The 27,168-nt window shown below is 41.1% G+C and overlaps 3 protein-coding genes, 1 long non-coding RNA gene and 1 pseudogene across 4 annotated transcripts; 2 read left to right on the top strand and 3 right to left on the bottom strand.

Annotated features, from left to right (window-relative positions):
* Positions 1-1,508: 1,508 nt before the first annotated feature.
* On the bottom strand, positions 1,509-4,236 carry LOC120725499 (E3 SUMO-protein ligase ZBED1-like). The gene is made up of 3 exons (XM_040018467.1): positions 2,879-4,236; positions 2,450-2,702; positions 1,509-2,286 (listed from the first exon to the last, which is right to left on the bottom strand). Exons 1-3 carry the CDS (start codon positions 3,994-3,996, stop codon positions 1,870-1,872), a joined length of 1,788 nt encoding a protein of 595 aa, XP_039874401.1. The 5' UTR covers positions 3,997-4,236; the 3' UTR covers positions 1,509-1,869.
* Positions 4,237-4,561: 325 nt separating this feature from the next.
* On the top strand, positions 4,562-6,970 carry LOC120722756 (chemokine XC receptor 1-like). Its single transcript, XM_040013888.1, has 2 exons — positions 4,562-5,046; positions 6,963-6,970. The coding sequence occupies exons 1-2, from the start codon at positions 4,605-4,607 to the stop codon at positions 6,968-6,970; spliced, it is 450 nt and encodes a 149-aa protein (XP_039869822.1). The 5' UTR covers positions 4,562-4,604.
* On the top strand, positions 6,682-8,526 carry LOC120725511 (annotated as a pseudogene).
* Positions 8,527-15,613: 7,087 nt separating this feature from the next.
* On the bottom strand, positions 15,614-16,560 carry LOC120725513. The gene is made up of 2 exons (XR_005694129.1): positions 15,919-16,560; positions 15,614-15,832 (listed from the first exon to the last, which is right to left on the bottom strand). It is a non-coding gene; the product is annotated as an uncharacterized LOC120725513 (long non-coding RNA).
* A 458-nt stretch (positions 16,561-17,018) lies between these two features.
* LOC120722747 (vegetative cell wall protein gp1-like) lies at positions 17,019-26,799 on the bottom strand. Its single transcript, XM_040013877.1, has 4 exons — positions 25,142-26,799; positions 24,634-24,836; positions 17,907-18,123; positions 17,019-17,047 (listed from the first exon to the last, which is right to left on the bottom strand). Exons 1-4 carry the CDS (start codon positions 26,688-26,690, stop codon positions 17,019-17,021), a joined length of 1,998 nt encoding a protein of 665 aa, XP_039869811.1. The 5' UTR covers positions 26,691-26,799.
* Positions 26,800-27,168: the final 369 nt, after the last annotated feature.

Raw genomic sequence — 27,168 nt, 5'->3', positions numbered from 1 at the left:
GCCTGATGGAAAAAGCTGTCTCTCAGTCTGCTGGTACGGGACCGGATGCTGCAGAACCTCCTTCCTGATGGAAGCAGTCTGAACAGTTTATGGCTGGGGTGACTGGAGTCCTTGATGATCCTCCCCGCTTTCCTCAGGCAGCGCTTCCTGTAGATGTCTTGGAGGGAGGGAAGCTCACCTCCAATTATCTGTTCAGAGCACCGCACTACTCGCTGGAGAGCTTTGCAGTTGTAGGCGGTGCTGTTGCCATACCAGGTGGTGATGCATCCAGTGAGGATGCTCTCAATGGCACAGTGATAGAAGGTCCTGAGGATGCGGGGGCTCATGCCGAATCTTTTCAGTCTCCAGAGAAAGAAGAGGCGCTGCTGCGCCTTCTTCACTGTTTTGTTTGTGTGTACTGACCACGTAAGATCCTCAGCCAGATGTACTCCAAGGAACCGGAAGCTGCTCACTCTCTCCACAGCAGCGCCGTTGATGGTGATGGGGGTGTGTACTTCTCTGCACCTCCGGAAGTCCACTATCAACTCCTTTGTCTTTGCGACGTTGAGGGTGAGATGGTTGTCTTGACACCAGTGGGTCAGGGCGCTGACCTCCTCCTTACTGAAAGAGATTAGCACACACACACACGAACTTAGTGACACATACACCCACACACACGTATGCAGAATTAAAGGAAACTGCTATGCTTGTCCCACCCTGCTTCTGCTATAAAAATAAACGAATACTGCAGTTCGGGGTGACTCTCTGTCTGAGTTTCACCCGTGCCGCACGTTATCAGTAACAAGTGTCTCAGTGTTGTTTATTCACCTGACTGTTTGTTAACTGTAAATCTCTGACACAGTATAAGCCCATTTGACTGTTTTCTTAGTTTTGATGATATATCAACATATTTTCTCTTTGTCCCATTTCAAGGCCTAAAGTGATGTTGGCTGGTTAACTTTGATGGTGAGCTCTACTAATTTGCTTGCCGTGGTTATTCTTGTGGGTAAAAATGAGATTTAGATGTGAATTTTAGATGTGAAGTTAATTTCTTGAACATTCTTCCTCTTGGTAGTCACAACTCTGAGTTCATGCTTTAAATAATATGTATGGACTGATTAACCTCTGTTTTATTTCTTTTTTAGAACAAATTTTAAAACAAAAGCTGCTCACTGACCTATAAAACACATCAACACCAAAGTAACACAAACACTATTATTGGAAAAAGATGTTTGTTGTTTAATTTTCATGAATCTTTTTTTTTATGTCATGCTTTATTGGCTGATATGAATTCCCCCCCAAAAATAAGACATTTTGTAGAATTTGTAGGTAGAAAATAGATGTGATATCATTAATACATTTTATAAAAAACCTTTCCATACTTACATGAATATTTAAAGTAGTGCTGTCAAGAGATTAAAAAAAAATAGAGATTAATTAATTATGATTTTTAATTAATTGATCTAATTAATCTCTTTTTTAATCTCACCTAAAAATAGCTGAGGAAAGCCCTCAACTTATTGTGGCAGACCAAAAGACTGATATATAACAAAGAAAGTGACTTTATAAAGTCATTTATTGTTTAACAAACGTTAAACAGATGCAACCATTTACATACTGTTGTATTCTTTTGTAAAATAAGTGGAAAAATAAATACAAATAAAATCAAATAAATTAAGTGCTGCAAGTTAGCACATCAGAGTTGCTCTTTTCTGAGCAATACAGCACTGAAATTCCTCTGCTTCAGATAATGAAAAATAAAACTGACATTGCAGTGCTGCAAGTTAGCACATCAAAGTATTCTTCCATCACAAAAAAAAGTGCTGAACATCAAGCAATCTATTCTAGTAGGCTACAAATGACACAGCAGCTATGCTGACCACATGTGTCTCATTTCTTCTTCCTCAGCCAGTCGCTAAGACACACCAGCCTGGTAACATTTTCTGGAAGCAAGGCTGCCCTTTTCTTTTGCACTATGTGGCCTGCAAGGCTAAAGAGTCTCTCACAGGGTACAGAGGTAGCTGGGGAGGCCAGGTACTTTTGTGCTAGGACTGACAGCTTTTCATAGACTCCTGAGTGAGCATACCACCACTGCAGGGGACAGTCATCAATACTGATGCTGGGTTCTGCTCTGTAGCGCTGCAGCTCTCCAGACTCAATTCCATCTTCTGAGTCAGAGTCAGACCCCAGAAGGAGTTCGCTCCTCCTCTTCTTCTGAGCTGGTCCATCATCCTCTGTGGAGGGCTGGAGACTATCTGCTCTTCTGGGCTCTGCTGCCTGGAGCATATTCTCCAGAATGGTCCACACCTGAATGAATGAATGAATGAATGAATGATTGTGATTAAAACTAAGTGCTTTTTTTATTTATTTTATTTAATCTTGTAAAGAACTTTGTGTTCCATATAATAAATAAAAGTTTGATTTGATAATGAATTGGACTCATTAGTCCAGCTTAACCTTATTGTCCTACCTGTTCCCTCTTTTCTCTTGGAAGACATTTCAAATCCTTAAACCGTGGATCCAATGCTGTGGCCACCTCGAACCATATCTCGTTGCCATTAGCTCGTCGTGCTGCCAGATCCTTCTGGAAGGCATTCTTGAACTTCACCACGTAGGCAGGATCATCATCAGTAATGTCCATGACACGGTACAGATGGCGAAAAGCAGGCAGCACTACAGAGCAAGAGACGTAGGCCTCACCACCCAGCAGCTCTGTCACATACCTGCAGAGGTGGAGAGGTTTGCTAAATAAACCTAGCTGGATTCATTTAAATCAAAGTGTAACTGATTCCCAATTTAATTGTCCTTAAAAGTTCCTTGTTATGTTCATTAATTTTGATTTTACACATGTAACAGTAGTTTATATAATTAAAATGGGAAGGTGTTTATTTGAACTTACTTGCATGGTTCAAGCAGGAGCTCCAGCCTCTGCAGTTTCGCCCACTCAGCTTCGGTTGGCAAGACCAACCTGTGGTTCTGTTGGTCCAACGTAGCCTGGACAGCCTCTCGGTTACATAGGAGGCGTGAGACCATTGCGAGAGTCGAGTTCCACCTGGTGGGTACATCCTGTATAAGTTGATCGCTCTTCTTTCCGAGTGCTACTTGTTGTTGGTTAAGTTCTGTGGTACTCGCAGGGCTTTGTTTAAAATGACCAACAATCTTGCGGCACTTTGCCAGTACACCGACAAAACCACTGCTATCGAGACATACCGTGATGGTCCTCTGGAGAATGTGAGCATTGCAGGCGATGTGCTCATATGGAAGTGCTCTCATAGCAGCCAGCATGTTTGCTGCGCTGTCTGTGCCAATGGTGGATATCTTGTTTTCAATACCCCAGTCATTTGCTACCTTGAGGAACTGTTCGGCGCATTTATCAGCAAAGTGCCTGATTTCTGTTCTCATGACGGTCAGTGCAAATGAGTTGAGGTTCCACTCACTATCAATAAAGTGTCCAGTCACCCCAAAATAGCTGTGGTTGCCAGCTGAGGTCCAGTGATCTCCGGTTATAGCAACACAGTTGGGAGAATCCTCCGCCAAAATCTCAAGTTTGTTTTTCTTTTCGCCGTCGTACATTTTGCTGATTTTGGTCGTTACTGTAGTCCTGCACGGCGGCTTGTATGACGGGTCATTGGACGCAATTTGCAACACCTCTGTCAATCCTTCGTCCTCTACTATATTTATCGGCCTACAGTTCATCGCTATCCACTTGGCAATAACATTAGTCAGCCTGTCGGTCGCAGACTTGCTCATACGAGGGGTATTCTCTAGTTTTGTTTGGCGAAAAGCTTTGCTCTGGCTTGCTATATTGCTAACGTCTTCACTGCTAGCTGTTGCTGCACTCGCGGCTGGGTGCTTTGCGTTGAGGTGATAGGCCAAACTTGAGCTGCTTCGGTGGTAAGCAAACTCCTTCTTACACTCTAGGCAGACCACTTTACCTTTGTCAATGGTGCCGTCGGGGCGTTTATGAAATACAAATTTCCCGTTCAATGGGCCAACAACTCTCAGATGCGCCTCCATATCCACACTGTAAGCTAATCACCACTTCTCACCTTGACCTCACGACGTGACTCCACCCCCAACAAGTCAAGCACAAGGAGCCCAGCACATAAAAACGGATTTTATAACATAGCAACTCTCATACAAAATCAATGACGTCAAGAGATTAAAAATTAGATTAACGAGATTAAAAAACATAACGCGCTAAATAGCATTGTAATTAATTAATCGCAATTAACGCGATAATTTGACACCCCTAATTTAAAGTGAAAAGAAGCAAGATGGAGACATATTTCTGGGACCATAGAGGATTTAGAAGAATTTGAATAAATCTCAGAGCAAAATGTAAAATCAGCTTTCACTGCACTGGGATGGAGACAGAAATCTTAACTTCAGCAAATCAATCTAAAATTTTAATTAGTGGCTAAATATCACTAGCGTAATGTGATGAAACAAAAATATGTGAATGTAGTCAGAGTAAAACAGCATGATAGATTAACATCTAATGAAGCTGAAGTTGTCATAATATCATGTCTTACTGTGTAATTTGACGTACTTGATTTTTTGACTAACAAAGCCTTTTTTTAAAAATTTTGATTTTGTTTTTGTGCAAGAAGAAAGTGGATAAAATGGACTCAACTTTATACAACTATGATGATTACTATGACTTTACCTGGGACTATGATTATGACAACTATGAACTCTGTAACAAAACAAGTGTCATCCAATTTGGAGCAATCTTCACTCTGGTGTTTTTCTCCATTGTGGTGATTCTCAGCATCTTTGGCAACATCCTGGTCCTCGTGGTGCTGGTCAAGTTTGAGAATTTGAAATCCCTCACCAACACCTTCATCCTGAATCTGGCTGTATCAGATCTCTTCTTCACAGCTTCTCTGCCCTTCTGGGCCTACTACAACATGCACGGATGGACCTTAGGGGAGCATGCATGCAAAATAGTGAACTTTATCTTCTGCCTTGGATTCTACAGCAGCGTTATCCTCCTCATCCTGATGACTGCTCACTGTTATGAATCTAATCTAAAGCCTCTGTCTGCCATTATTTCTGCCACAGGTTTTTACAGTATTGTAGCATCTGCGATCATTTGGGCAGCTCTCTCTGTCCTGGTCGTTGTGTCCTTGGACAAGACACTTTACCATATCGCCTACTGGTGTTGGCCAGAGGGGCCGATGGCGCTATATGGCAGCCTCGCTTCTGTCAGTCTGCCCCAGGGCAGCTGTGGCTACAACCGTAGCTTGCCTGCACCAGTGTGTGAATGTGAGAGTGAATGAATAGTGGAATTGTAAAGTGTAAAGTGCTTTGGGTGCCTAGAAAAGCGCTATATAAATAATAAATTATTAGATACCACTTTACAATAAGGCTCCCCTTATAGATGCTAATAAATAGTTTATAGCTATATTATTAATTAATCTGTAAATGCTTTATAAACCATTATTAATGGTTTATTATGCATTAGTTAAGGGTGAGAAAGAGGAAAAAAACTGACCGGTTTCTTGCCAAATAGTAAGCCAAATGTGTTCACCTATATATTTCATCTAGAGTTGCTATATTAAACATTTCAGACTAAGTTACTATCCTGTAAGCACAATCAGCATTTGTAAACATATTTTTTATCATATAAAACTGTACTTCAGAAATGCATTATAAATATCCACAACTATCAATCGGAGCTTTGTTGTAAAGTGTAAAGCATAAAACCATTTATTAATGAATAATAAATATTTATAAATGCCAAATGGGAGCCTTATTGTAAAGTGTAAAGCATGACACCATTTATTTATGACTAATAAACATTTATAAATGCCAAATGGGAGCCTTATTGTAAAGTGTAAAGCATAACACCATTTATTAATGACTACTAAACATTATAAATGACAAAAGAGAGTTTTGTTGTAAAGTTTAAAACATGTCAACATTTATTAAGGACTAATAAACATTTATAAATGCCAAATGGGAGCCTTATTGTAAAGTGTAAAGCATAACACCATTTATTAATCACTAATAAACATTTATAATTGCCAAAAGTGAGTCTTAAATGTATAATGTCACCATTTATAACACTTAGACCTAAATTACAATCAGTGCTTGAAATAACATTTAACTACTGTCAAAAATGGCAATGTATTGTAAGAGTAACACATGTAACATTAAATGTGTTTTTTAAAACACCAAACAGTCACCCACTCCAAAAAAAGTTCATGCCAGACTGGTTCAAACTGGAAATATTTTTTGTATGCAGAAAACATCTAGTTAGCAGTGAAGTGTGTCATGCAGATTGTAAGATCTGAGAGAATTCAGGCTGGTGTGGTCAGAGTGACGTCCTACCAGGTACTGCAGAGGGGTAACTGAAACAAGAAGAATACAGTGGGTGAGGTTGTGTAACATGTTGTATTACATAAAGTTTTTTCGATGTAGTTACCTGTGATTATCTAATCCTTAATTCTAATTCAAAGAGCCTTTCAGTGCTGTGTTAATGTAGTAGTTTTGATAGCATGTTGATCTACTGACTATGCCATACATAACAACACACAAATAAATGAATAACAAAAAATCTTATATTCATATTATATTTTATATACTTGCAAAAAATTTTTGTGTAAAATTATGTCAAAAATATTAAAAGACAAAATGTTTTATGGGGTTTTATTTATTTATTTTTTCAAGATGTGGTTTATGTTAAGGGCGGTATCTCTGATTTCGTGTGAAATGAGGAAAGGAACTATTACTTATCTCAAGACTATCACAGCTTTCACATCATAGTGCAAGTCAGCACAAAACGTGGCAGTTGACGTTTGCGGTAAGTTGATCAGTACTTGTTTTTATTACAAATGTGCTACATAATTACTTTTTATATTTACCTAAAATACAAAAACTTAAACTAAAATCAACAATTTCTGTTTACAGAAAAGTGTTGAGTTAATGTGTTTAATTACGTTTTTAAAATGTAGGTTTGTGTTTATGTTTTCCAGAAAATTGAAAATGGCAAACTTCACATCCACTTATGATGGAGTGAGCGATCATGCTGCATACATTTGTGATATTAATGTTCCCACCATCACTGGTCCCTTCTTCATCTTGATCTTCATCATCAGTATCATATGCAACAGCCTCCTCTTATGTGTTCTTTTCATCTACGAGAATCTGAAAAATATCACAAATATTTTCATCCTGAACCTGGCCTGCTCCGATTTGATCTTCACCATCACACTTCCATTCTGGGCCGCTGATCACCTACACCACTGGGTCTTTGGGGACTTTAGTCTGCAAAGTTATCACTGCTGGATTCGCTGTTGGTTTGTACAGCAGTGTCATTCTGCTGACTGCCATGACAGTGGATCGTTTTATTGCTGTGGTGCTGCACAAGTTGAATAGCAATCATACTAAAAGAAAAAAGTATGCAATTGGTGCCTGTATAGCTGCCTGGGTCATCAGCATCTCAGCATCCCTGCATGATGCAATGAAAGCAGAGTTTGAAAGCTGGGATGGTAAAAACTATTGCGAGCAGTAAATCTGATGAACAGCTTGGACATTATCTCCAAGTGTCACTGCTATTCTTCCTCCCATTTGTCATCATTATTTTCTGCTATTCTGCCATCCTCAAGACAGTTTTGCAAGGTTTAAACAGAAAGAAGCACAAGACTGTAGCTGTGCTGTTGTGTATTGTTGCAGTTTTTTTCATTTGCTGGGGGCCATACCATATTATGCTTTTAATTACTTCTCTTTATAAACCCAACGGTTGTAAGGAACAGTTAGAAGTTGTCCACCATGTTTGTGAAATGCTTGCCTATTCTCACTGCTGTATGAACCCTCTGCTGTATATGCTCTCACAGAAGTTGCGAAAGCATCTGTTGAATCTCTTGCGCTGTGAAAATGTGGGCAGAAAGAACAGAGAGAGAAGCACCAGCCTCAACACTTCTGTTACTCAGAATGTAGCTTTCAGTGTACAGAGCTCTGCTGTTTAAATTATTTACATTTAATACATATTTAATCTGTAAATACTTTTATAACAAAAAACTGGGTTTATTTATTGTTAAATCTTATTACATCATCCAATGAAATTACAATTTTCTTGAATTTAATGTAACAAGTTAAAGATGCATATTTCACTGCTACTTGTGGTATATGTAAAGGTATGCTAGATTTCAAAATATTTCATTGATAGTCATTTTCTGCCATTTCAGCCACCTTTACTTTCTGTTTGAGAGTCACAGCTTTGACTTTAGTCATTGTCTATTGGGTGAAGATCAGATGACTGACTTGACCATTGGAAGATAAATTAAAGGTACTCTTTAATTTGCTTGCAGTATGCTTTGGGTCATTATCTATTTAAACTCCTGTGCGATTAGTTTTGCAGCATTTGGCTCAGTCTCAGAAGAGAGTAAATCCTGTATAATTACATGCATTAATTGTCAGCCTGAACAGAGTTGGCAAAAGTATAGACTTTCTTTCCTGAGGTAGAAGTACAGATACCTGAGTTGAAAATTGCTGGGGACAAAGTACTGAAACAACTTCTTTACTCAAGTAAAAAAACAAAAAAACAAAACAAAACTTCAAGTGTGAAAAAGTAGAAGCTCTGAAATGTACTCAAAGCGAGAAAGTAAAAAGTAGCTTCTTGAAGCACAATTCTACTAACCATTTTAGTATAAAGGTAACTGAATCTTGTGCTATATCATTATAATAATCAAATAATATTACTACATAAGAATACAAATATTTGAATCTAAATTCTAATTCTAATTAATGTACTTAACTTGAATCTGCTATGAAGGGCACATGCAGTGAAATGGAACTAATAAAAACCCAGGCTATTTTATTTTGTTTCCTGGTAGAGGGTGACTTTATCTCCGCAAAATTAAATAAATAGTTATATTTCTCCAAGAAGTGAGACTGGAATAGGCAGGAATGTCCAAGGGCATATCGACTGGTAAGGAATCTGCAATGTTGCAGGACATACAAGGCAAGTGTGGCAGGTTGCCGTCAATGTAGAATTGATCAAGCATAAAACATTTTCATATGAAGTTCTCTGGGTGATCTAAATGCAGCAACTAATGTGCCTAAATTAGCAAATTACTCATAAAATCATTTTGTATGTCCTAAATAAAGGACACTGTTCTCTAAGCCAAATGTACTTATTTGCATTTGTGAACTGCTTACTTAACATGCAGATCTCTGCTTAACCTCATCTTCGCCTACTGATGAGAAGGCTGTTGGGGAGATGTACTTAATATCTCTTAATATCAGATTAAAAATGACAAAATTCAAGTTATCTTGAATGCTTCAAAGACATCCTCACGAATTCTCAAGAAAAAAGAGAACTCATCAGTGACTGTAAAAGTGGTTAATCATAATCTGTTGGTTTAATCATTTCCACTGATGGTGTCAGAGCTGGGATCACATTCATACACAAACATATGGAAACAGAAGCATCAAAAGGTGTCATGATCCTGGGTTGTTGACCCAGCGTTTTGTGTTCATTTTGGTATCATCTTATGTTTTGTGTTAATTCTTATTTTGTGTTAGTTCTCAGGGTTTGGTTCTTGTGTTTAATGCTTTAGTGTTTTATCAGCCCTACCCGTGTCTTTACTCTGTGCTCTGTTCATGTCCCCGAGTTTGTGTTGTAAAACACTCTGTGTTTCCTGTTTTACTTTGAAGGTTTGTGTCTCGTTGTGTCTAATTAGGTTCGGCTGTGTTCCCCTCCTGTGTGTCATTCCTTCATTACCTTGTGTGTATTTATACACTCAAAAAAATGAAACGCTGACTTTAATTAAAATTATTTTGTCAACAGGTTCCACGAAATTGCATTATGTTAGTTTAAAGCAAAAATCTTTAGTTCATCTAATTTAAAAAAACTACTTAAGATTAACAAGACATATTTAAGACTAACTAAATCAAGTTATGTTGTGTGAACATAGATGATATATTTACAGGTTAGATAGTTTAGATTAGTTACTTCAACACATTTCTTATTTGTGGCAGTAAAATGTTAAATTTAAGTTAGATTAATTCAAATATATTTTCAGCCACCTTGTGCTTTACTAATTAGTTTTACATAAATCTATTTTGTCAACAGGTTCCACACAAATGAATTAAGTACATCCAACTTATTTTTTAAAATTTCTTTTATTGCCAACACATTCAGTGAGCATTTGTGTAAACCCAGTCCAAAATAAAACACAACAGCTCATTAGGGTTAGTAATTAACAGTATGTAGACAGATGCAATATCAAGACTTTAAATTAAATGTCTGTATCTGCCAGAAATAGAAGAAAAAAAAACCCATTGAAGACCACATAACATGTTGATAAGATGACACTTGAGTTATGCACATGTGATGCTAGTAAGGTCTGTGGAGTGTTTTTTCTTTTAGTGTCTAAAATGAATAGCAAAGTTGCTATTTGCAATGATTGCTTAGGGTCAGTCCAGTAACACAACGCCAATGAAGTGCTTTCTTTTAACAATGCAAAGTGAAGTGTCCACCTCAACAGCCACAATTAAAAAAAATTAATGTAATAATAATAATAATAATAATAATAATAGTCCACTGATATTAGCAACCAAAGAAAATTATATCACCATCCCAAATAAAACTTTAATAAAACATGCCAACATTATGGTCTAACAATAAAACAGCTTGTCAGCGTTCAGTTTTTTTGCAACAGCACAGCAGTAACCATTTAACACTTGCCACTGTCAACATTTATTTTACCAGTGTTTGGGCAAAAAGCTTGAGTTGTAAACATTTTAACATGGAAACAATTGTTCGTCTTTAAAAGTCCGCAAAATATACATTCATCCTGTATTCCTAACTTACCCATATTCTTAGTATGTATTGCAATTACCTTTACAATGCACACAATGTAACACAAACTGAATATGAACATTTTTCCACCTCATAACAATATGCCTTGAACGCTAATATACACACCACCCTTCAACATTTCTGGTGCAGTATCATCTCTCAATTAAATCCTTTAAATCTCAATACTGTTGATGGTCTCTTACTAGCCCACCCACAAGAGTAAAATCTCTCAAATTGTAGTAGTTTACAAACTTTTCAAAATGTTCTAAATTTCTCTTAAATGTAATTTTCCCTTTATCTGTCATTTACAAATTACCATTTTATTCCCATTCAGCCTCCGAAAAATTAATAGTTTATCTGAACAGAACATTCAACGGTCATCCAAATTCGTAAAAGATGCAACATTCGCAATAATTAAGATAAAAAGAACTATTCCAAAGTATTAAGGGATTCTTCATCAGGTAAAAAGCCCGAGACCTCGTATATTTTCCTTCGAGAGGGGCAGATCAGAGAGAAACATGTACTTTAGATGACACATTCACTATGCGAAAATGAATGACATATCCACTGCACAGATAGACATGTACACAAGACCAACTAATCATCACATGGACATGAATAGTTAACCTGTTGGGCAGGGTTTCCACCACATTATATATGTCCATAATGGAGGTAAAGACAAACTAATACATCATCTTTTTTTGCATTCAAAACAAAACATAAAAACATTCACTTCTGGTTTAACCTAAATTGAGGGATCAGATTTTACATATGTTTAGGTAATTTAAGTTTTCCAACGTTTTGAGTACCAAACTTTGTCTTGCTTAATATAAATGTAAGTGCACTGTGCAGCTACCATATACTAGCTGTTTAAATTTGAAAATGATCTTATTAGCCATAATATTTTGCTACCAACAGAATAACGCACCTTTGTGGCAGGGGCCAAAATTTGTCTAATTTTCTTCCCTTCAACGCCTCCTTTTTTCTTGAAGACTTTTATGAGCTGGTCACTGGTGTATTGGTCAAGTTGTGTAAAAAGCCTTGGAACAAGTGGAGCAGTAGTAACCCTCACATATTCTGCTTCCACCTGAAAACATATCAACAAACACAACATACTGTACTGTAAATATACATACTATATGTACACATATACATAGTTTATAACTAAAACTAAAGTAGAAAGACCTCATTAAAGCTATAATTTTAACACAAACATTTACAGAAAATGCTAAAGGAGCCATTACAGCTTTTATTGTTATTTATCAAGTTCCAAAAAATATTGATCACAGCTGATCTGAAAAGAATTTCATACCTCAGGCCCTTGAACTGCAACCTTTACAATGGTTCAGATCTGGAGAAGAAATAACAGGGGCATGGGATGGGTCACTAAAGAAAACTTAACTTATAAAACAGTTTTGTTTTTAAAAGTATAACAGTTCACATACCACATACAAGCTCAGCAGTACCACATACACCACATCAGTATAGGAGGGAGCAGGTTAAAGGCCGTTATCTGAAATTTATAAAGTAAAACAAAAAATTCCTTACTTAATTTCAAAAAGCAAATTATTGTTTGAATTACAACTAAATCAGAAGAAAAGCAAGAGACTGACACTGCCATGTGCTAACTTTCTATAGAAGCAATTATCACCAGGTCTGTCCACTCATATGTCGTGAATAATTTTATTTAAAAACTTAAGTGTGTGATTTAACAAACTGTAATTTATAACTATGTTGATATGTATAACTCCGCTAGGAAACATGCTGTATTTACAGACCATTTTTACATAATACAGATTACTGATAGAGCATAACAATGGTGTCACAGTGGCTTTCGCCCTTGACTTTTTGGATTTTAAATGTCACTTTATGCTATCCTTGCTATCCTATTCGATATTTATGACTCTCGGATTACAGTAAAGGAATCCCAAGAAAGCAAATTAAAAAATAACCCCTTGAAAAAATAACCCCATGAACCCCTGTAGCTAATCCCTTAATTACGGAGCCCCCCAGGGGACATGGGAGAAAAAAAAAATTAGGGAGGAAAAAAATAATAATTAGGGAGGAAAAAAAAAATTAAGAGATCGAGATCTCGCAAAAGTATTGCGAGATCTCGCAAAAGTTTTAGCCGCATTCTTCGGAGGCCGCCAGCTCGAAGCCGACCGGGAGGTCGAGGCACGATGTGCCGGGAAAGCGGTGTTCCTCCCGGCTGTAGTAGGTCTCGACCTCCCGTTAGCTTCGAGCTAGTGGGTGTCAGATCTCCAAAAACGTCGGAGCACTTTTGCAAATATGTGATGTCTTGTAAACCGAGCAGGTATCTGACGTTTACACAACTACATTCACGCCTCAAAATATCTTAAAAGTGTATTTTGTGACCCAGAAAGAGGAATATTACAACTAAGTAGCTGCCGCCATTGTTGGAGTTTTGCGAGATCTCGCAATACTTTTGCGAGCGCTCGCAATACTTTTGCGAGCGCTCGCAATACTTTTGCGAGCTCTCGCAAAAGTCCGTCTTAATTTTTTTTTTCCTCCCTAATTTTTTTTTTCCTCCCTAATTTTTTTTTCTCCCATGTCCCCTGGGGGGCTCCGTACTTAATAAAACAAAAAACAATAAAAATGTTTCTTACACAGTCCACAAAATAAGCATGTCCAGGACCCAGTAAAACTAATGTAGAACAAGCGCACGCAAACGATATAACATGTCTTATAAGACAAACGCAAAATATAACCATGCTCGACATATAGATACTACACAACATAGTCAAAGAAAAAAATGGTCTTACCTCTCAAAGAAACAGCAGCTTGGCGCCAAAACAACGTTTTAAAGTTAAATTTGAAGTCTTGCGCATGAGCAGGCCCAAGCCGTGAAACCTTCTTGTTCTTCGCGGTTTCATTACAACTGTTTTTGCATTACTGCCACCTTGTGGATATACAAGGTATATCGATCCTAATTGACTTAACTTAAATGTTATGCCATCAAGTAACACATTAGTATTATGTACGTTGAATAATAGACACAATTACGTAGACTTGATTAGAAAAACATATGTTAACTTAACAAAAACATATATTTTAAGTAAAATGAAAATAAATAATTAATATACACTGAACAATCCACCTCATTCATTTTTTGTGTACCTGCCTGTGTTCCTCGTCGCGTCGTCTGTGTTACTCTGCGTTAGTTGGTATTTCTCTGTCTCTCTGTTCTCATCTCGTGTTCCTCTCCATGTTGCGTGTTCCAGGTTTATTAGTTTTTCCCAGTTTAGGTTCGTGTCTTTGTGCAGTCCTCGCCACCCTTGTTTCTGTTTATATTTCACCCTTTGTAAATAAACGCTCACCTGCATCTAGCCGTTTCCTGCATATAGGGTTCTCTTTCCTACAAACACCACACGACTGCTGCCCCAACCGTGACAAAAGGGCCTTCATTTCAGGAAACACATGGTTTGTTTTAGTTATGATGTGTGTAAACCATAAGCACAATGGCTGAAAACACATTACCTCCCTGGTCAGTTAAAAACTGAGACAGAATGTATGGTCTTCACATTTGAATAAGGTTCCTATGAAGCCTTGATTATTTTAAGATATTATAATGTAACTTATTGCGTTGGCTAGTTAGATTGTATAGATTTTCTTCTGAGTCAACCAACTTGCTGCTGAAAAAGCCTTTTCCTGTGTAATGAAATGTAACCACAGCTTCCTGAACTAAGGAACTGTTATGTGATTAGTTAGTTTGTGACTTGAGTTTCAAAGATTTAAGTCTGATAATGGCCATACATAATACAGGTTATCATTTTGGGGTTTTTACTCTCCTGTTGCTCAGTGCACATTTCCTTTCCTGTTCACCTGATTTCTGTAGTGATCACAGATTTGATATTTAAAATTTTTGGATAAATTAATTGCTTTGAATGAAAGAAATGTGTAGCATCGATTTTTTTTTTTCGAGCACCGGACATCAGATCTTGCTTGAGATCTGATGTCCGGCACTCCCGCACACGGCCCTGTCATTACCCCAAACCGACATTACCTGCTGACATGTCCGCCACTGACTGATGTCCCCCTAGTCCCAGCTCCTATATTTGCTCCACTTTTAACAGTAATACACAAAACTCTGGACCCGGACCTCTCTCTCCCACAGTCAACACAATACCCGTCATAATCACAAACAGAGAGCATCAGAATTATCATAAATCCACTAACTCCAAAAACATTAATAACCTCCGGCCTCTTCAAAAATGTCAACATCCATTGACCTCTACTGTCAAAAATCCACCAGTCTTGATCAGTATGGCACTTTTAAATGTCCGCTCTCTGTTGAACAAGTCTTTTATTATTAATGATTTAATCTTAGATAATAAACTTGACTGTTTATTTTTAACTGAAACATGGCTGGGTTTGGATGCACCAGTTGTTCTCACTGAGGCCTCCCCACCAAATTTTAATTTCTCTTTTTCTATTAGAAGTGGTAAGAGAGGTGGTGGGACTGCATCTTTAACCAACAACACACTCACCACCAAACAAATTTTATTTGACAATTTCACCACTTTCGAATTCCATGCTATTGTTTTTAGCAGCCCTCCAGTTTTATCTGTCACAATTTATAGACAGTGCTTTAAGTGGCCCAAAAGAGGTGCCGGTACTCTATTTTTTTTCCGCCTCCCCTGAGGTAACAACAACTATATTGAATGGGTTTTATATACAACAGTCAACAGACAACCTTATACAAAATAATAAATCATTTTATTAGTTTGTGGATTTGCTTGAGCTAGAAAGAGCTACTGAACATAAATAAAATGTGCAAAAAGGTATTGAAATTTTTTTTTTAACAAAATGTACATAAAATAAATTATAAACTAATTTGTATTTTGCTCTCTCTTGAGTCCCTGCTGGTATCAGCAGCAGCACTTGTAAAGTGTACCTGCAGAGCTTGGTAGTTCTCCCATACTACTTTCACTGTTCTCTCACTTGAAGCAACCCAAACATAATAACCATAGAACAGTAGAACATAATCTTGAGTCTTGAAGATGGTTCATTTCTTTACCCCTGAAAAATATACAAAAGCAGATTCAGCAAAATACAATCACAGTACACCAAATGAAAAATGAGAAATACTGTACAAATCATTTTACCTAGAAAAGGCTCCAGCACGTTTTGGGCTCCACTTTCCTTTCACTTTGGGCTTCGCAGTTTGTGGATGCTGCACTTCTCCTCCCTAGTGCCAGCCATGTCTGCACATATGTTTGTGCGTTAAACTGATCGAAGGGTGGTCCGTTGCATTTCAGGAAAATCATATTTGAAAGCCTTTTGATGTCGAGAGAGTTTCTTTTATCTGTCAAAGTATCATTCATTGAGCTGAAAGCTCGCTCGCATTCACTTGTTGATACTGCAATGGTGTGGACAGCTGTAAGAAGCGGCTTCAGGGCTGCTGGTGTCTTGGAAGCTTTAAGGTCTTTATACTCCCTAAATCCTAGGACACTTTCCCTCTCCCCAACTCTGAATCTCTGACATAAATGTCTGACCGCTGCATCCCCATATTGAATATCTAGAGATGCAGGCCAGGAGTCAGACTGGAGGACCTTGATGTCTGAGAGGAGGTGACTATCTGTCTTTTCAGATGAGGTTTTACTGACATGTGAGGAAGTTGTTGGAGTCATCCTGCACTTAACATTTTCAGCCAGGCTACGGAAAAATTGGCCATGGTTGATTTTTATAACCCTCTGATTTTCATGCAGGCATACATTTCTGAAGATTTTCTCCTTTTCAGCTTCAATGGCAGGTGTGGATACCATTGACTCAAACACCCGGATTTGTCGGTCCAGCTGCCTGTCGGCTTGATCCAAAGTCATGTCCCGTCTCTGGAGCATTCTTGAGAGGTCACTGAGTTCTGTGAGAGCGTCATACATGATGCCAAGATTGACCACAAAAGAAACAGTAGTGAGAACATCATTGAGTCCTTTGTATTTTGCTCTCTCTCTTGAATCCCTGCTGGTATCAGCAGCAGCACTTGTAAAGTGTACCTGCAGAGCTTGGTAGTTCTCCCATACTGCTTTCACTGTTCTCTCACTTGAAGCAACCCAACGCACTGATAAAACACGGCCTATCACAAGGAGACGTTGTCCAACATTGTGAGCACTCTCGGTTAACTCCCTTTGGTTTTTTGGTGATGCATGGTAGAGGGAGTAAAGCTGATCTAAGAATATTTTAAAGTGGTTGATTCCTCCTACCTCCTTCAAAACATCACAAACTGCCAGTTCCAGTCTGTGATTGGAACAATGCCAGACAAACAGGTAAGGGAATTTGGAACAAAGCTGCGCAGCAACTCCTGCTTTCCTCCCAAGCATCACTGAGGCTCCATCACAAGCAAATGCCAACAAATGTTCCTGTAGGTAGTGAGGGTCAAAGCCATTATTATGAAGACATCCTAACAGTGCTTCAGTGATGTCCTTTGCTGTGGTCCCCTGCAGCTCAATCAGTTCAAAAAACATTGTGTCTGGATTTTCACTGGAAATAGCTGACCGCAGGCACACGACAAGCACAGACTTTCCACTTATTGTAGTGGATTCATCAATGAGCACACACAATTTTCTTTCATTCATCACTATGTCATTGACTACCTTCTTTTTCATTTCAGCTGCAATGTGATCCAGTATATTTGCACATGAGTTATTAGAGTGCAAAACTCTGCCCATCTTGACACCATTTAAGACTTGCAACTGGACATCTATTGGCATGTCTGTAAAGGGACGCCCATGCTTGCCAATCTTATAAGCTGTTCTAAACACATTGCAAGTTGAAGCGTAGTCAGCCTTTCTCATATCTTCAATGTGTTTTTGCATTGTATTTTGTGTTGCCTTCTCTTTTATTTCAACTGCTTTCTTGTGATAAATTGAGTCTCTGTGCTCTTTTATTTTCTTTTGTAGTGAGTTTTGTTGTGCAGCCTTGTCCCTTCCAAAAGACGAGATTAAGCACCCACTCCACTCCTGCCACACTCTCTGCCCTTGCTGCATGTCCAGGCGAGCACAAACTTGACTACACACACTACAACCCAACTTTTGATTTCTGCTGATCAGCCACTTGTAATTTGTGGAGAAATACCGGACTTGTGCTTGGGACCAACATTCTGGCCACTCATGCTCGCTAACGCGGCTGTTGTCATCGGTAGAAATGGTGTCATTCTCGTCCTCGTCGTCGCAAAAAGTGCCGTCGTCCGCGGCTGCGGCACTAGTGCAGCTTTCATGAGCTTGCGTCTGACCTGCAGCGATATCATTCTGGCTTGGTGGGGTGTCAGCCAGCGAGTCCTCTGATTCTGACCTTGTTCTTTTACTACCCAGAGTCTGAAGCCAGGAGAGCATATTAAGTGTTCATTGTTTTTGTAGTTTAACCGAGCAGCTGTTTGCGCGTTTTACACACCCTCTCCGGACCACGTTGAGTTGTTGACATGACAACGGCAAAAGCGACGCATGCGCTTTTCACTTGTAAAACACATTGGCGTATGGGTAATGTAGTCTCTGCTCTCGGTGGGACGAATTAGGAAGCGTGCTTGTGAAGGGCGCTCTGAAAAGCGGCAGCGCAGCCAAACGATTATAACAGATGTGCAAATGAGAGTACCGGTACGCTAAAAGCACGTTCTGGGCGCATGGAGAGGTGGCGGTACTCTCAAGAGCTATATTTAGAAGTGGCAGTAGGCTACTGAGTACCGCCGCGTACCGGCCCACTTAAAGCACTGTTTAAAATTATTGAAATGCTGACACTGATGTAACAGAAATATCAATCAGCCTTAACTAGATAACCAGAACCTTAAATACAATGTGAAAATTTAAATGAATTGTGCTTAATAGACAATTCAATCTGTATCCAGTTACTTAAACTTTAGGGAAAAACAGTATTAGACTGCTCCATCAAGCTCCATCTATGCAATCTATATGACTCCTTCTGTATGTTCTTTTCAAAATGGTGGAAATTGAAACTTCCAGATTTTATGGACACAAGGGAGTGGTACTGTAGATAGCATGATTCTGTTGCTTAAACTCAAGTTGTTTCTTCTATTTCCAAGTCTGAACTTTGATTTAGTAGGATTTCAGAAATGCACAATAGTTTTACCCCTTCGAAAAGAAGTGTGAGTACCTCGCATGTTCAACCAATGTCCATACTTCAGGAAGTAGAGGGCAGGATGAGGCAGAAATTATTTTACTCAGGACAGCTATAAGGGGCAATAGGTGGAGTAAGGCCAGACATCAGAGCAGGAATTTGAAAGCTCAGAGGAGGACATATCAGCTTTTGAGGGGCCTGGCCGCGGACCTAGCATTAATAATAAGAACAACTGTTTAATGCAGGGCTCTGAAGTTTAGACATTACAATATGTAGAAGGGGAAATAAGAATGTATTCAATTTAATTCACACACACACACACACACACACACACACACACACACACACACACACACACACACACACACACACACACACCAACTAAGAATTAGATTTCTTCTTTTATCCTCTCCTCTGTGTGAAAAAGTAGAAGCTCTGAAATGTACTCAAAGCGAGAAAGTAAAAAGTAGCTTCTTGAAGCACAATTCTACTAACCATTTTAGTATAAAGGTAACTGAATCTTGTGCTATATCATTATAATAATCAAATAATATTACTACATAAGAATACAAATATTTGAATCTAAATTCTAATTCTAATTAATGTACTTAACTTGAATCTGCTATGAAGGGCACATGCAGTGAAATGGAACTAATAAAAACCCAGGCTATTTTATTTTGTTTCCTGGTAGAGGGTGACTTTATCTCCGCAAAATTAAATAAATAGTTACATTTCTCCAAGAAGTGAGACTGGAATAGGCAGGAATGTCCAAGGGCATATCGACTGGTAAGGAATCTGCAATGTTGCAGGACATACAAGGCAAGTGTGGCAGGTTGCCGTCAATGTAGAATTGATCAAGCATAAAACATTTTCATATGAAGTTCTCTGGGTGATCTAAATGCAGCAACTAATGTGCCTAAATTAGCAAATTACTCATAAAATCATTTTGTATGTTCTAAATAAAGGACACTGTTCTCTAAGCCAAATGTACTTATTTGCATTTGTGAACTGCTTACTTAACATGCAGATCTCTGCTTAACCTCATCTTCGCCTACTGATGAGAAGGCTGTTGGGGAGATGTACTTAATATCTCTTAATATCAGATTAAAAATGACAAAATTCAAGTTATCTTGAATGCTTCAAAGACATCCTCACGAATTCTCAAGAAAAAAGAGAACTCATCAGTGACTGTAAAAGTTGTTAATCATTTCCACTGTTGGTGTCAGAGCTGGGATCACATTCATACACAAACATATGGAAACAGAAGCATCAAAAGGTGTCATGATCCTGGGTTGTTGACCCAGCGTTTTGTGTTCATTTTGGTATCATCTTATGTTTTGTGTTAATTCTTATTTTGTGTTAGTTCTCAGGGTTTGGTTCTTGTGTTTAGTGCTTTAGTGTTTTATCAGCCCTACCTGTGTCTTTACTCTGTGCTCTGTTCATGTCCCCGAGTTTGTGTTGTAAAACACTCTGTGTTTCCTGTTTTACTTTGAAGGTTTGTGTCTCGTTGTGTCTAATTAGGTTCGGCTGTGTTCCCCTCCTGTGTGTCATTCCCTCATTACCTTGTGTGCATTTATAGTGTGTACCTGCCTGTGTTCCTCGTCGCGTCGTCTGTGTTACTCTGCGTTAGTTGGTATTTCTCTGTCTCTCTGTTCTCATCTCGTGTTCCTCTCCATGTTGCGTGTTCCAGGTTTATTAGTTTTTCCCAGTTTAGGTTCGTGTCTTTGTGCAGTCCTCGCCACCCTTGTTTCTGTTTATATTTCACCCTTTGTAAATAAACGCTCACCTGCATCTAGCCGTTTCCTGCATATAGGGTTCTCTTTCCTACAAACACCACACGACTGCTGCCCCAACCGTGACAAAAGGGCCTTCATTTCAGGAAACACATGGTTTGTTTTAGTTATGTGTGTAAACCATAAGCACAATGGCTGAAAACACATTACCTCCCTGGTCAGTTAAAAACTGAGACAGAATGTATGGTCTTCACATTTGAATAAGGTTCCTATGAAGCCTTGATTATTTTAAGATATTATAATGTAACTTATTGCGTTGGCTAGTTAGATTGTATAGATTTTCTTCTGAGTCAACCAACTTGCTGCTGAAAAAGCCTTTTCCTGTGTAATGAAATGTAACCACAGCTTCCTGAACTAAGGAACTGTTATGTGATTAGTTAGTTTGTGACTTGAGTTTCAAAGATTTAAGTCTGATAATGGCCATACATAATACAGGTTATCATTTTGGGGTTTTTACTCTCCTGTTGCTCAGTGCACATTTCTTTTCCTGTTCACCTGATTTCTGTAGTGATCACAGATTTGATATTTAAAATTTTTGGATAAATTAATTGCTTTGAATGAAAGAAATGTGTAGCATCGATTTTTTTTTTTTCGAGCACCGGACATCAGATCTTGCTTGAGATCTGATGTCCGGCACTCCCGCACACGGCCCTGTCATTACCCCAAACCGACATTACCTGCTGACATGTCCGCCACTGACTGATGTCCCCCTAGTCCCAGCTCCTATATTTGCTCCACTTTTAACAGTAATACACAAAACTCTGGACTCGGACCTCTCTCTCCCACAGTCAACACAATACCCGTCATAATCACAAACAGAGAGCATCAGAATTATCATAAATCCACTAACTCCAAAAACATTAATAACCTCCGGCCTCTTCAAAAATGTCAACATCGATTGAACTCTACTGTCAAAAATCCACCAGTCTTGATCAGTATGGCACTTTTAAATGTTTGCTCTCTGTTGAACAAGTCTTTTATTATTAATGATTTAATCTTAGATAATAAACTTGACTGTTTATTTTTAACTGAAACATGGCTGGGTTTGGATGCACCAGTTGTTCTCACTGAGGCCTCCCCACCAAATTTTAATTTCTCTTTTTCTATTAGAAGTGGTAAGAGAGGTGGTGGGACTGCATCTTTAACCAACAACACACTCACCACCAAACAAATTTTATTTGACAATTTCACCACTTTCGAATTCCATGCTATTGTTTTTAGCAGCCCTCCAGTTTTATCTGTCACAATTTATAGACCACCTAAAGACAGTGCTGCTTTTATCAAGGAATTTTCAGAATTTTTAACAAACATACACTCAAAATATAACATGATCATTTTAACCAGTGATTTTAACCTGCACATAGATAATCCTTCTGACTGTACATCAAAAGAATTCTTAAACATTCTTCACTGTATGGATTTTACCCAGCACGTCTCGCAGCCGACTCACAACAGAGGACACACTCTGGACCTGGTCATCACCCATCGGCTGTCCAACAGTGTGTCCTCTGTTGTTGATTTGGCTGTCTCTGACCACTACGGTGTGTTTTTTAACATCACCGGTTTTATTCAGCGCGAGACCTCGGTGCGAACTGTGAGGAGGCGCTATCTAACCTCTGTAGTGGCTGCAAATTATACCAGGGTTTTAGACTGGATACATGCACCTCATGTGTTAACCTCTTCGACATGTCAATGGCTGTGAACAAAGAGAAACTTGTGAATAATTCATGAAAGAATAAAGTTACGTTGAAACCAAGCACACCATTGTTTTTCTTGTGACATTACCAGTAAGTTTGATGTGTCACATGGCCCTCTTCCTATTGAAAAAACAAAAGTTGTATCCAAGATAGCTGACTTCTAAATGGCCACCATGGTCACCACCCATCTTGAGGAGTTTGCCCCCTCACATATACTAATGTGCCACAAACAGGACTTTAATATCACCAACTATTCCCATTTTATTACGGTGTATCCATATAAATGGCCCACCCTGTAGATAACCAAACTAAAACCTGACATTACAAAGAGTAGGCATGCAGAAGTGTTGAACTCCACTCCTGGAGGGCTGTGTTCTGCAGGTTTTAGATAACACCCTGGGTCAACACACCTGAATCAAATAATCAGTTCATTACCAGGCCTCTGGAGAACTTCAAAAAAATGCTGAGTAGGTAATTTAGCCTTTAAATAAGCTGTGTTGTATCAAGGACACATCTAAAACCTGCAGGACACTGGCCCTCCAGGCCTGGAGTTCCACACCTGTGGCATAGAGCAATTACAACTATAATAAGAAACAAAACCTGGAACACAATCTTAACCTCAGAACATTAAAGAAACCAGAAATAAAAGACCAAACACATAAACATTGCGCCACAGACCCACTGGGACCCAGACCCAAACTCAACTCAGATTAGAACTACTTCTACTTAAAAATATTTATGTTAGAAAATTAGTTGTAATAAGTGACTGGCACCTACAAACACAGTCAAGAGGCTTAGCTGTTCAAGCCAAATTTAAGAGATAAGGGACTTGAGATTTGTTGTGCCCAAAGATCTGGTTCCAGTATTCTAGAAACATTTAAGAATTTGGGATTAACACAACAAAACAAAATTAAAAGGGAGTGGCAGCTGTCAATGGCAGATATTAACTTTTGCTGGTTAGCGAAGATTATTAAAAATTGGTTTGAGCTAAGGTGAGAGGGGGGCAAGAGAGCGATGGACAGACTGGTGCTGCAGCCGCAATAATGCAGTTGTGGTTAAAAGATAGCTGAGCGTAAAAGTGATGCTCTTGAATTACCAGTCAATCTACGTCCCTACGCTCACCTATGGTCATGAGCTTTGGGTAGTGACTGAAAGAACAAAATTGCAGATACAAGTGTTGAACATGAGCTTTCTCCAAAGGGTGGCTGGCCTCTCCCTTAGTGAGTGAATGGGTTAAATGCAGAGAGGTAGTTGTAGTTGTAGTTGTTGTTGTTGTTGTTGTTGTATACAGGATGAGAGGTAGGGATGGGTATCTATGAGATTTTCACGATTCCGATTCCATTTTCGATTCTGTTTAACGATTTGATTCTTTATCGATTCTCTTATCGATTCTTTTTAAAAAGGAGAACACTAAGGTCGAATAGCTTAGAACTTTGTTTTATATCTTCTCTTTGAACAAGTGTCACGGTTTGCCGGGGCAAGCCGTGTGGAATATTTAGGACCAGGATGCGGCAGCTCTGGTGCAGGTGAGCATTTATTAACGAAGGGAAAAACAAACAACAAAGGCACTGGGAACATGAAACTGGAACCTAAACTGGGTAACACTAACAAAACAAACCAGAAATGAAGATGCAGGGAGGTCCGGGGAAATACACATGGAGAGATGCAGGGAGACCGAGGGGAAACAACACAGACGAACCAGCAACTACTATGACAGAAGACACAACTTAAATACACTCAGAGAACACAGGGAGATTACACACAGGTGGGGAACACAGCTGGGAGTGATTAACGTGACGAGACTAGGGAGGCAAACTGAAAACACTCACATAAGACGCAGACCTTCACAATAAAACAGGAACTACGCATGAAAGGACACAAACTAAGAAACGCGGACTAGATACAGGAACACACGGGCAGAACAGAGTAAACACTAAACAGAGGAAGAACAGAAAACACAAAACGCTGGGTCAAAAGGACCCAGGATCATGACAGTACCCCCCGTCAAGGGCTGGCCCCAGACAGCCCAACACAAGAAAACCAAAACCGACCAAAAAAAAAAAAAAAAACCCGACCAGGGCGGGCGGGGGGGGGGGGGGGTCCAGGACGGAGGGCTCGAGGCAAAACAAAACAGGAGCACTAGAACAGCACTGGTCCGGGGGCCGGCCGTGCGGAAGGCAACGGCGACGACGACAGCACTGGTCCGGGGGCCGGCCGTGCGGAAGGCAACGGCGGCCACTCAGACGATGGCGGTCCGGGGGCCGGCCGTGCGGAAGGCCACGGCGGCCACTGAGGCGAAGAGGGTCTGGGGGCCGCCCACGACGGTGATGGCGCCTGGCCAGGGCCTAGAAAGCGGCCGTTTAGCTGCAGACCCAAACAAGGCAGGGCCAGGCGACGCTGAAGGCAGAGACACGGAGGCTAGACCAGGCGACGCTAAAGGCGGAGACACGGAGGCTGGGCCAGGCGACGCTGAAGACACGGAGGCTGGACCAGGCGACGCTGAAGACACGGAGGCTGGACCAGGCGACGCTGAAGACACGGAGGCTGGACCAGGCGACGCTGAAGACACGGAGGCTGGGCCAGGCGAGGATGAAGACACGGAGGCTGGGGCAGGCGAGGATGACGAGGCTGCAGCTGGACCAGGCGAGGATGACGAGGCTGCAGCTGGACCAGACGAGGCTGACGAGGCTGCAGCTGGACCAGACGAGGCTGACGAGGCTGCAGCTGGACCAGACGAGGCTGACGAGGCTGCAGCTGGACCAGACGAAGCTGACGGCTCTGCAGCTGGACCAGACGAGGCTGACGGCGTGGAAGCCGGAGACGGAGGCGCTGCAGGCTGACGGCGTGGAAGCCGGAGACGGAGGCGCTGCAGGCGGCGGCGTGGAAGTCAGAGGCGCTGCAGACTGGACGGGCCCCTTGGACCCTCCAGCGGAGACAGGAGACGAAGGCCGGACGGGCCCCTTCGGACCCTCCAGCGGAGACAGGAGACGAAGGCCGGAGCGGTCCTTCGGACCCTCCAGCGGAGACAGGCGACGAAGGCCGGAGCGGTTCCTCGGACCCTCCAGCGGAGACAGGAGACGAAGTCATCACTAAGCCAGCAGTCATGGAGGCCACTAGCTGACACAAAGGCGACTGGCAATGCACTGAGCACGGGCTCTGCCCAGGCAATGCTGACATGGTGCAGTTCTCAGGTGGCTGCTTAGACTTCAGGGGTCCAGAATCAGCTGGGGACTGAGACCTAGCCTCTGGGGAAGCCCTGGAGTGCAGAACGGTGCCTGAAGCAGCTAAAGTGCGAGAAATTCCCTGACTGGAACTTAGACTTTCTCCCTGCATAGAGTGAGTGTGTGAGACCGGTGACACTGGAGCCAGAGCTGCGGGTAGCGGGGGCACTGGAGCTACGGGTAGCGGGGGCACTGGAGCTACGGGTAGCGGGGGCTCTGGAGCTACGGGTAGCGGGGGCTCTGGAGCTACGGGGGCCTGAGCTACAGGTGACTCTGGAGCTACGGGGGCCTGAGCTACAGGTGACTCTGGAGCTACGGGGGCCTGAGCTACAGGTGACTCTGGAGCTACGGGGGTCTGAGTTACAGGTGACTCTGGAGCTACGGGGGCCTGAGCTATAGGTGACACTGGAGGCGCAGGGGCCTGAACTGAAAGTGGCACTGGAGGCGCTGGAGACTGAACTGAAAGTGGCACTGGGCACTGAAAAGAGGGAGACACTGGTGACCGAGCAGAGTGTGGCTGCGGGGCAGCTAACTGAGAAGAGTGTGGCTGTGGGGCAGCTAACTGAGAAGAGTGTGGCTGCGGGGCAGCTAACTGAGAAGAGTGTGGCTGCGGGGCAGCTAACTGAGAAGAGAGCGGCTGCTGAGCAGGGGATACGTTGTTCACATAATCATCCGCCGCACAGAACGCAGCCCCTGAATGAACAGTCACATAGTCCGAAAACGGAAAAGAGTCCTCACTCACCACAGCCGGCGAATTAGAAGCCCGAACGTCCGGCTGTGGGGTGGCGCGCCGGCGGCGCGATCGGCGTTTCCTCCCTGCAGACGGCTCCGACGGGCCGGGCAAGATCACATCCGGCGAGTCGGGCAGCGAGGCAGAAGTGGCTGAGAGAAGGTGCGGTGTGTGCTGGAGAAAAGCCTGCATGGTCGGAGGAAGTGACTTCAGAAGCCATGGCAGGCCAGAAAAGAGCCGTTGTTGCCGACTTTCCACGGTGCGGCGAAGCTCCTCTGGAGGGTTCTCTAGCCACAGCCCGAGGAGAATCTCCACATTATATGTAATGTCGTCCCGGAGCTCCTCGGACGGATTTACTGCCGCTGGGTCCATGGTGGCTGGTTCGTACTGTCACGGTTTGCCGGGGCAAGCCGTGTGGAATATTTAGGACCAGGACGCGGCAGCTCTGGTGCAGGTGAGTATTTATTAACGAAGGGAAAAACAAACAACAAAGGCACTGGGAACATGAAACTGGAACCTAAACTGGGTAACACTAACAAAACAAACCAGAAATGAAGATGCAGGGAGGTCCGGGGAAATACACATGGAGAGATGCAGGGAGACCGAGGGGAAACAACACAGACGAACCAGCAACTACTATGACAGAAGACACAACTTAAATACACTCAGAGAACACAGGGAGATTACACACAGGTGGGGAACACAGCTGGGAGTGATTAACGCGTGAACAACGCGAGGCTCAGTGTCTCTCCAGAATCTGCTATTTAGCGGTTTTTTATCTACTTTTAACTGGATTATTCGTCCAGAATTGCTGTGCGTTGCTGACCTACAGCAGACAAGAGCTTCTGGA

This window comes from Simochromis diagramma, unplaced genomic scaffold (genome assembly GCF_900408965.1).
Source record: "Simochromis diagramma unplaced genomic scaffold, fSimDia1.1 OVJJ01000205.1, whole genome shotgun sequence".
Classification (NCBI taxonomy): Eukaryota; Metazoa; Chordata; class Actinopteri; order Cichliformes; family Cichlidae; genus Simochromis; species Simochromis diagramma.
The sequence above is the reverse complement of the archived record's forward strand: the minus strand, read 5'-3'. Positions and strand labels throughout refer to the sequence as shown.

Coding starts and splice junctions, on each gene's coding strand:
- LOC120725499 (XM_040018467.1), bottom strand. CDS start 3,996: ATGGAGGCGCATCTGAGAGTTGTTGGCCCATTGAACGGGAAATTTGTA. Junction 2,703..2,878: donor CTCCTGCTTGAACCATGCAA/GTAAGTTCAAAT, acceptor CCACCTCTGCAG/GTATGTGACAGAGCTGCTGG. Junction 2,287..2,449: donor CAAGAGAAAAGAGGGAACAG/GTAGGACAATAA, acceptor TCATTCATTCAG/GTGTGGACCATTCTGGAGAA.
- LOC120722747 (XM_040013877.1), bottom strand. CDS start 26,690: ATGGACCCAGCGGCAGTAAATCCGTCCGAGGAGCTCCGGGACGACATT. Junction 18,124..24,633: donor CCGCCGTGGCCTTCCGCACG/GCCGGCCCCCGG, acceptor TCCTGGCTTCAG/ACTCTGGGTAGTAAAAGAAC. Junction 17,048..17,906: donor CGAGCATGAGTGGCCAGAAT/GTTGGTCCCAAG, acceptor TTCCAATCACAG/ACTGGAACTGGCAGTTTGTG.
- LOC120722756 (XM_040013888.1), top strand. CDS start 4,605: ATGGACTCAACTTTATACAACTATGATGATTACTATGACTTTACCTGG.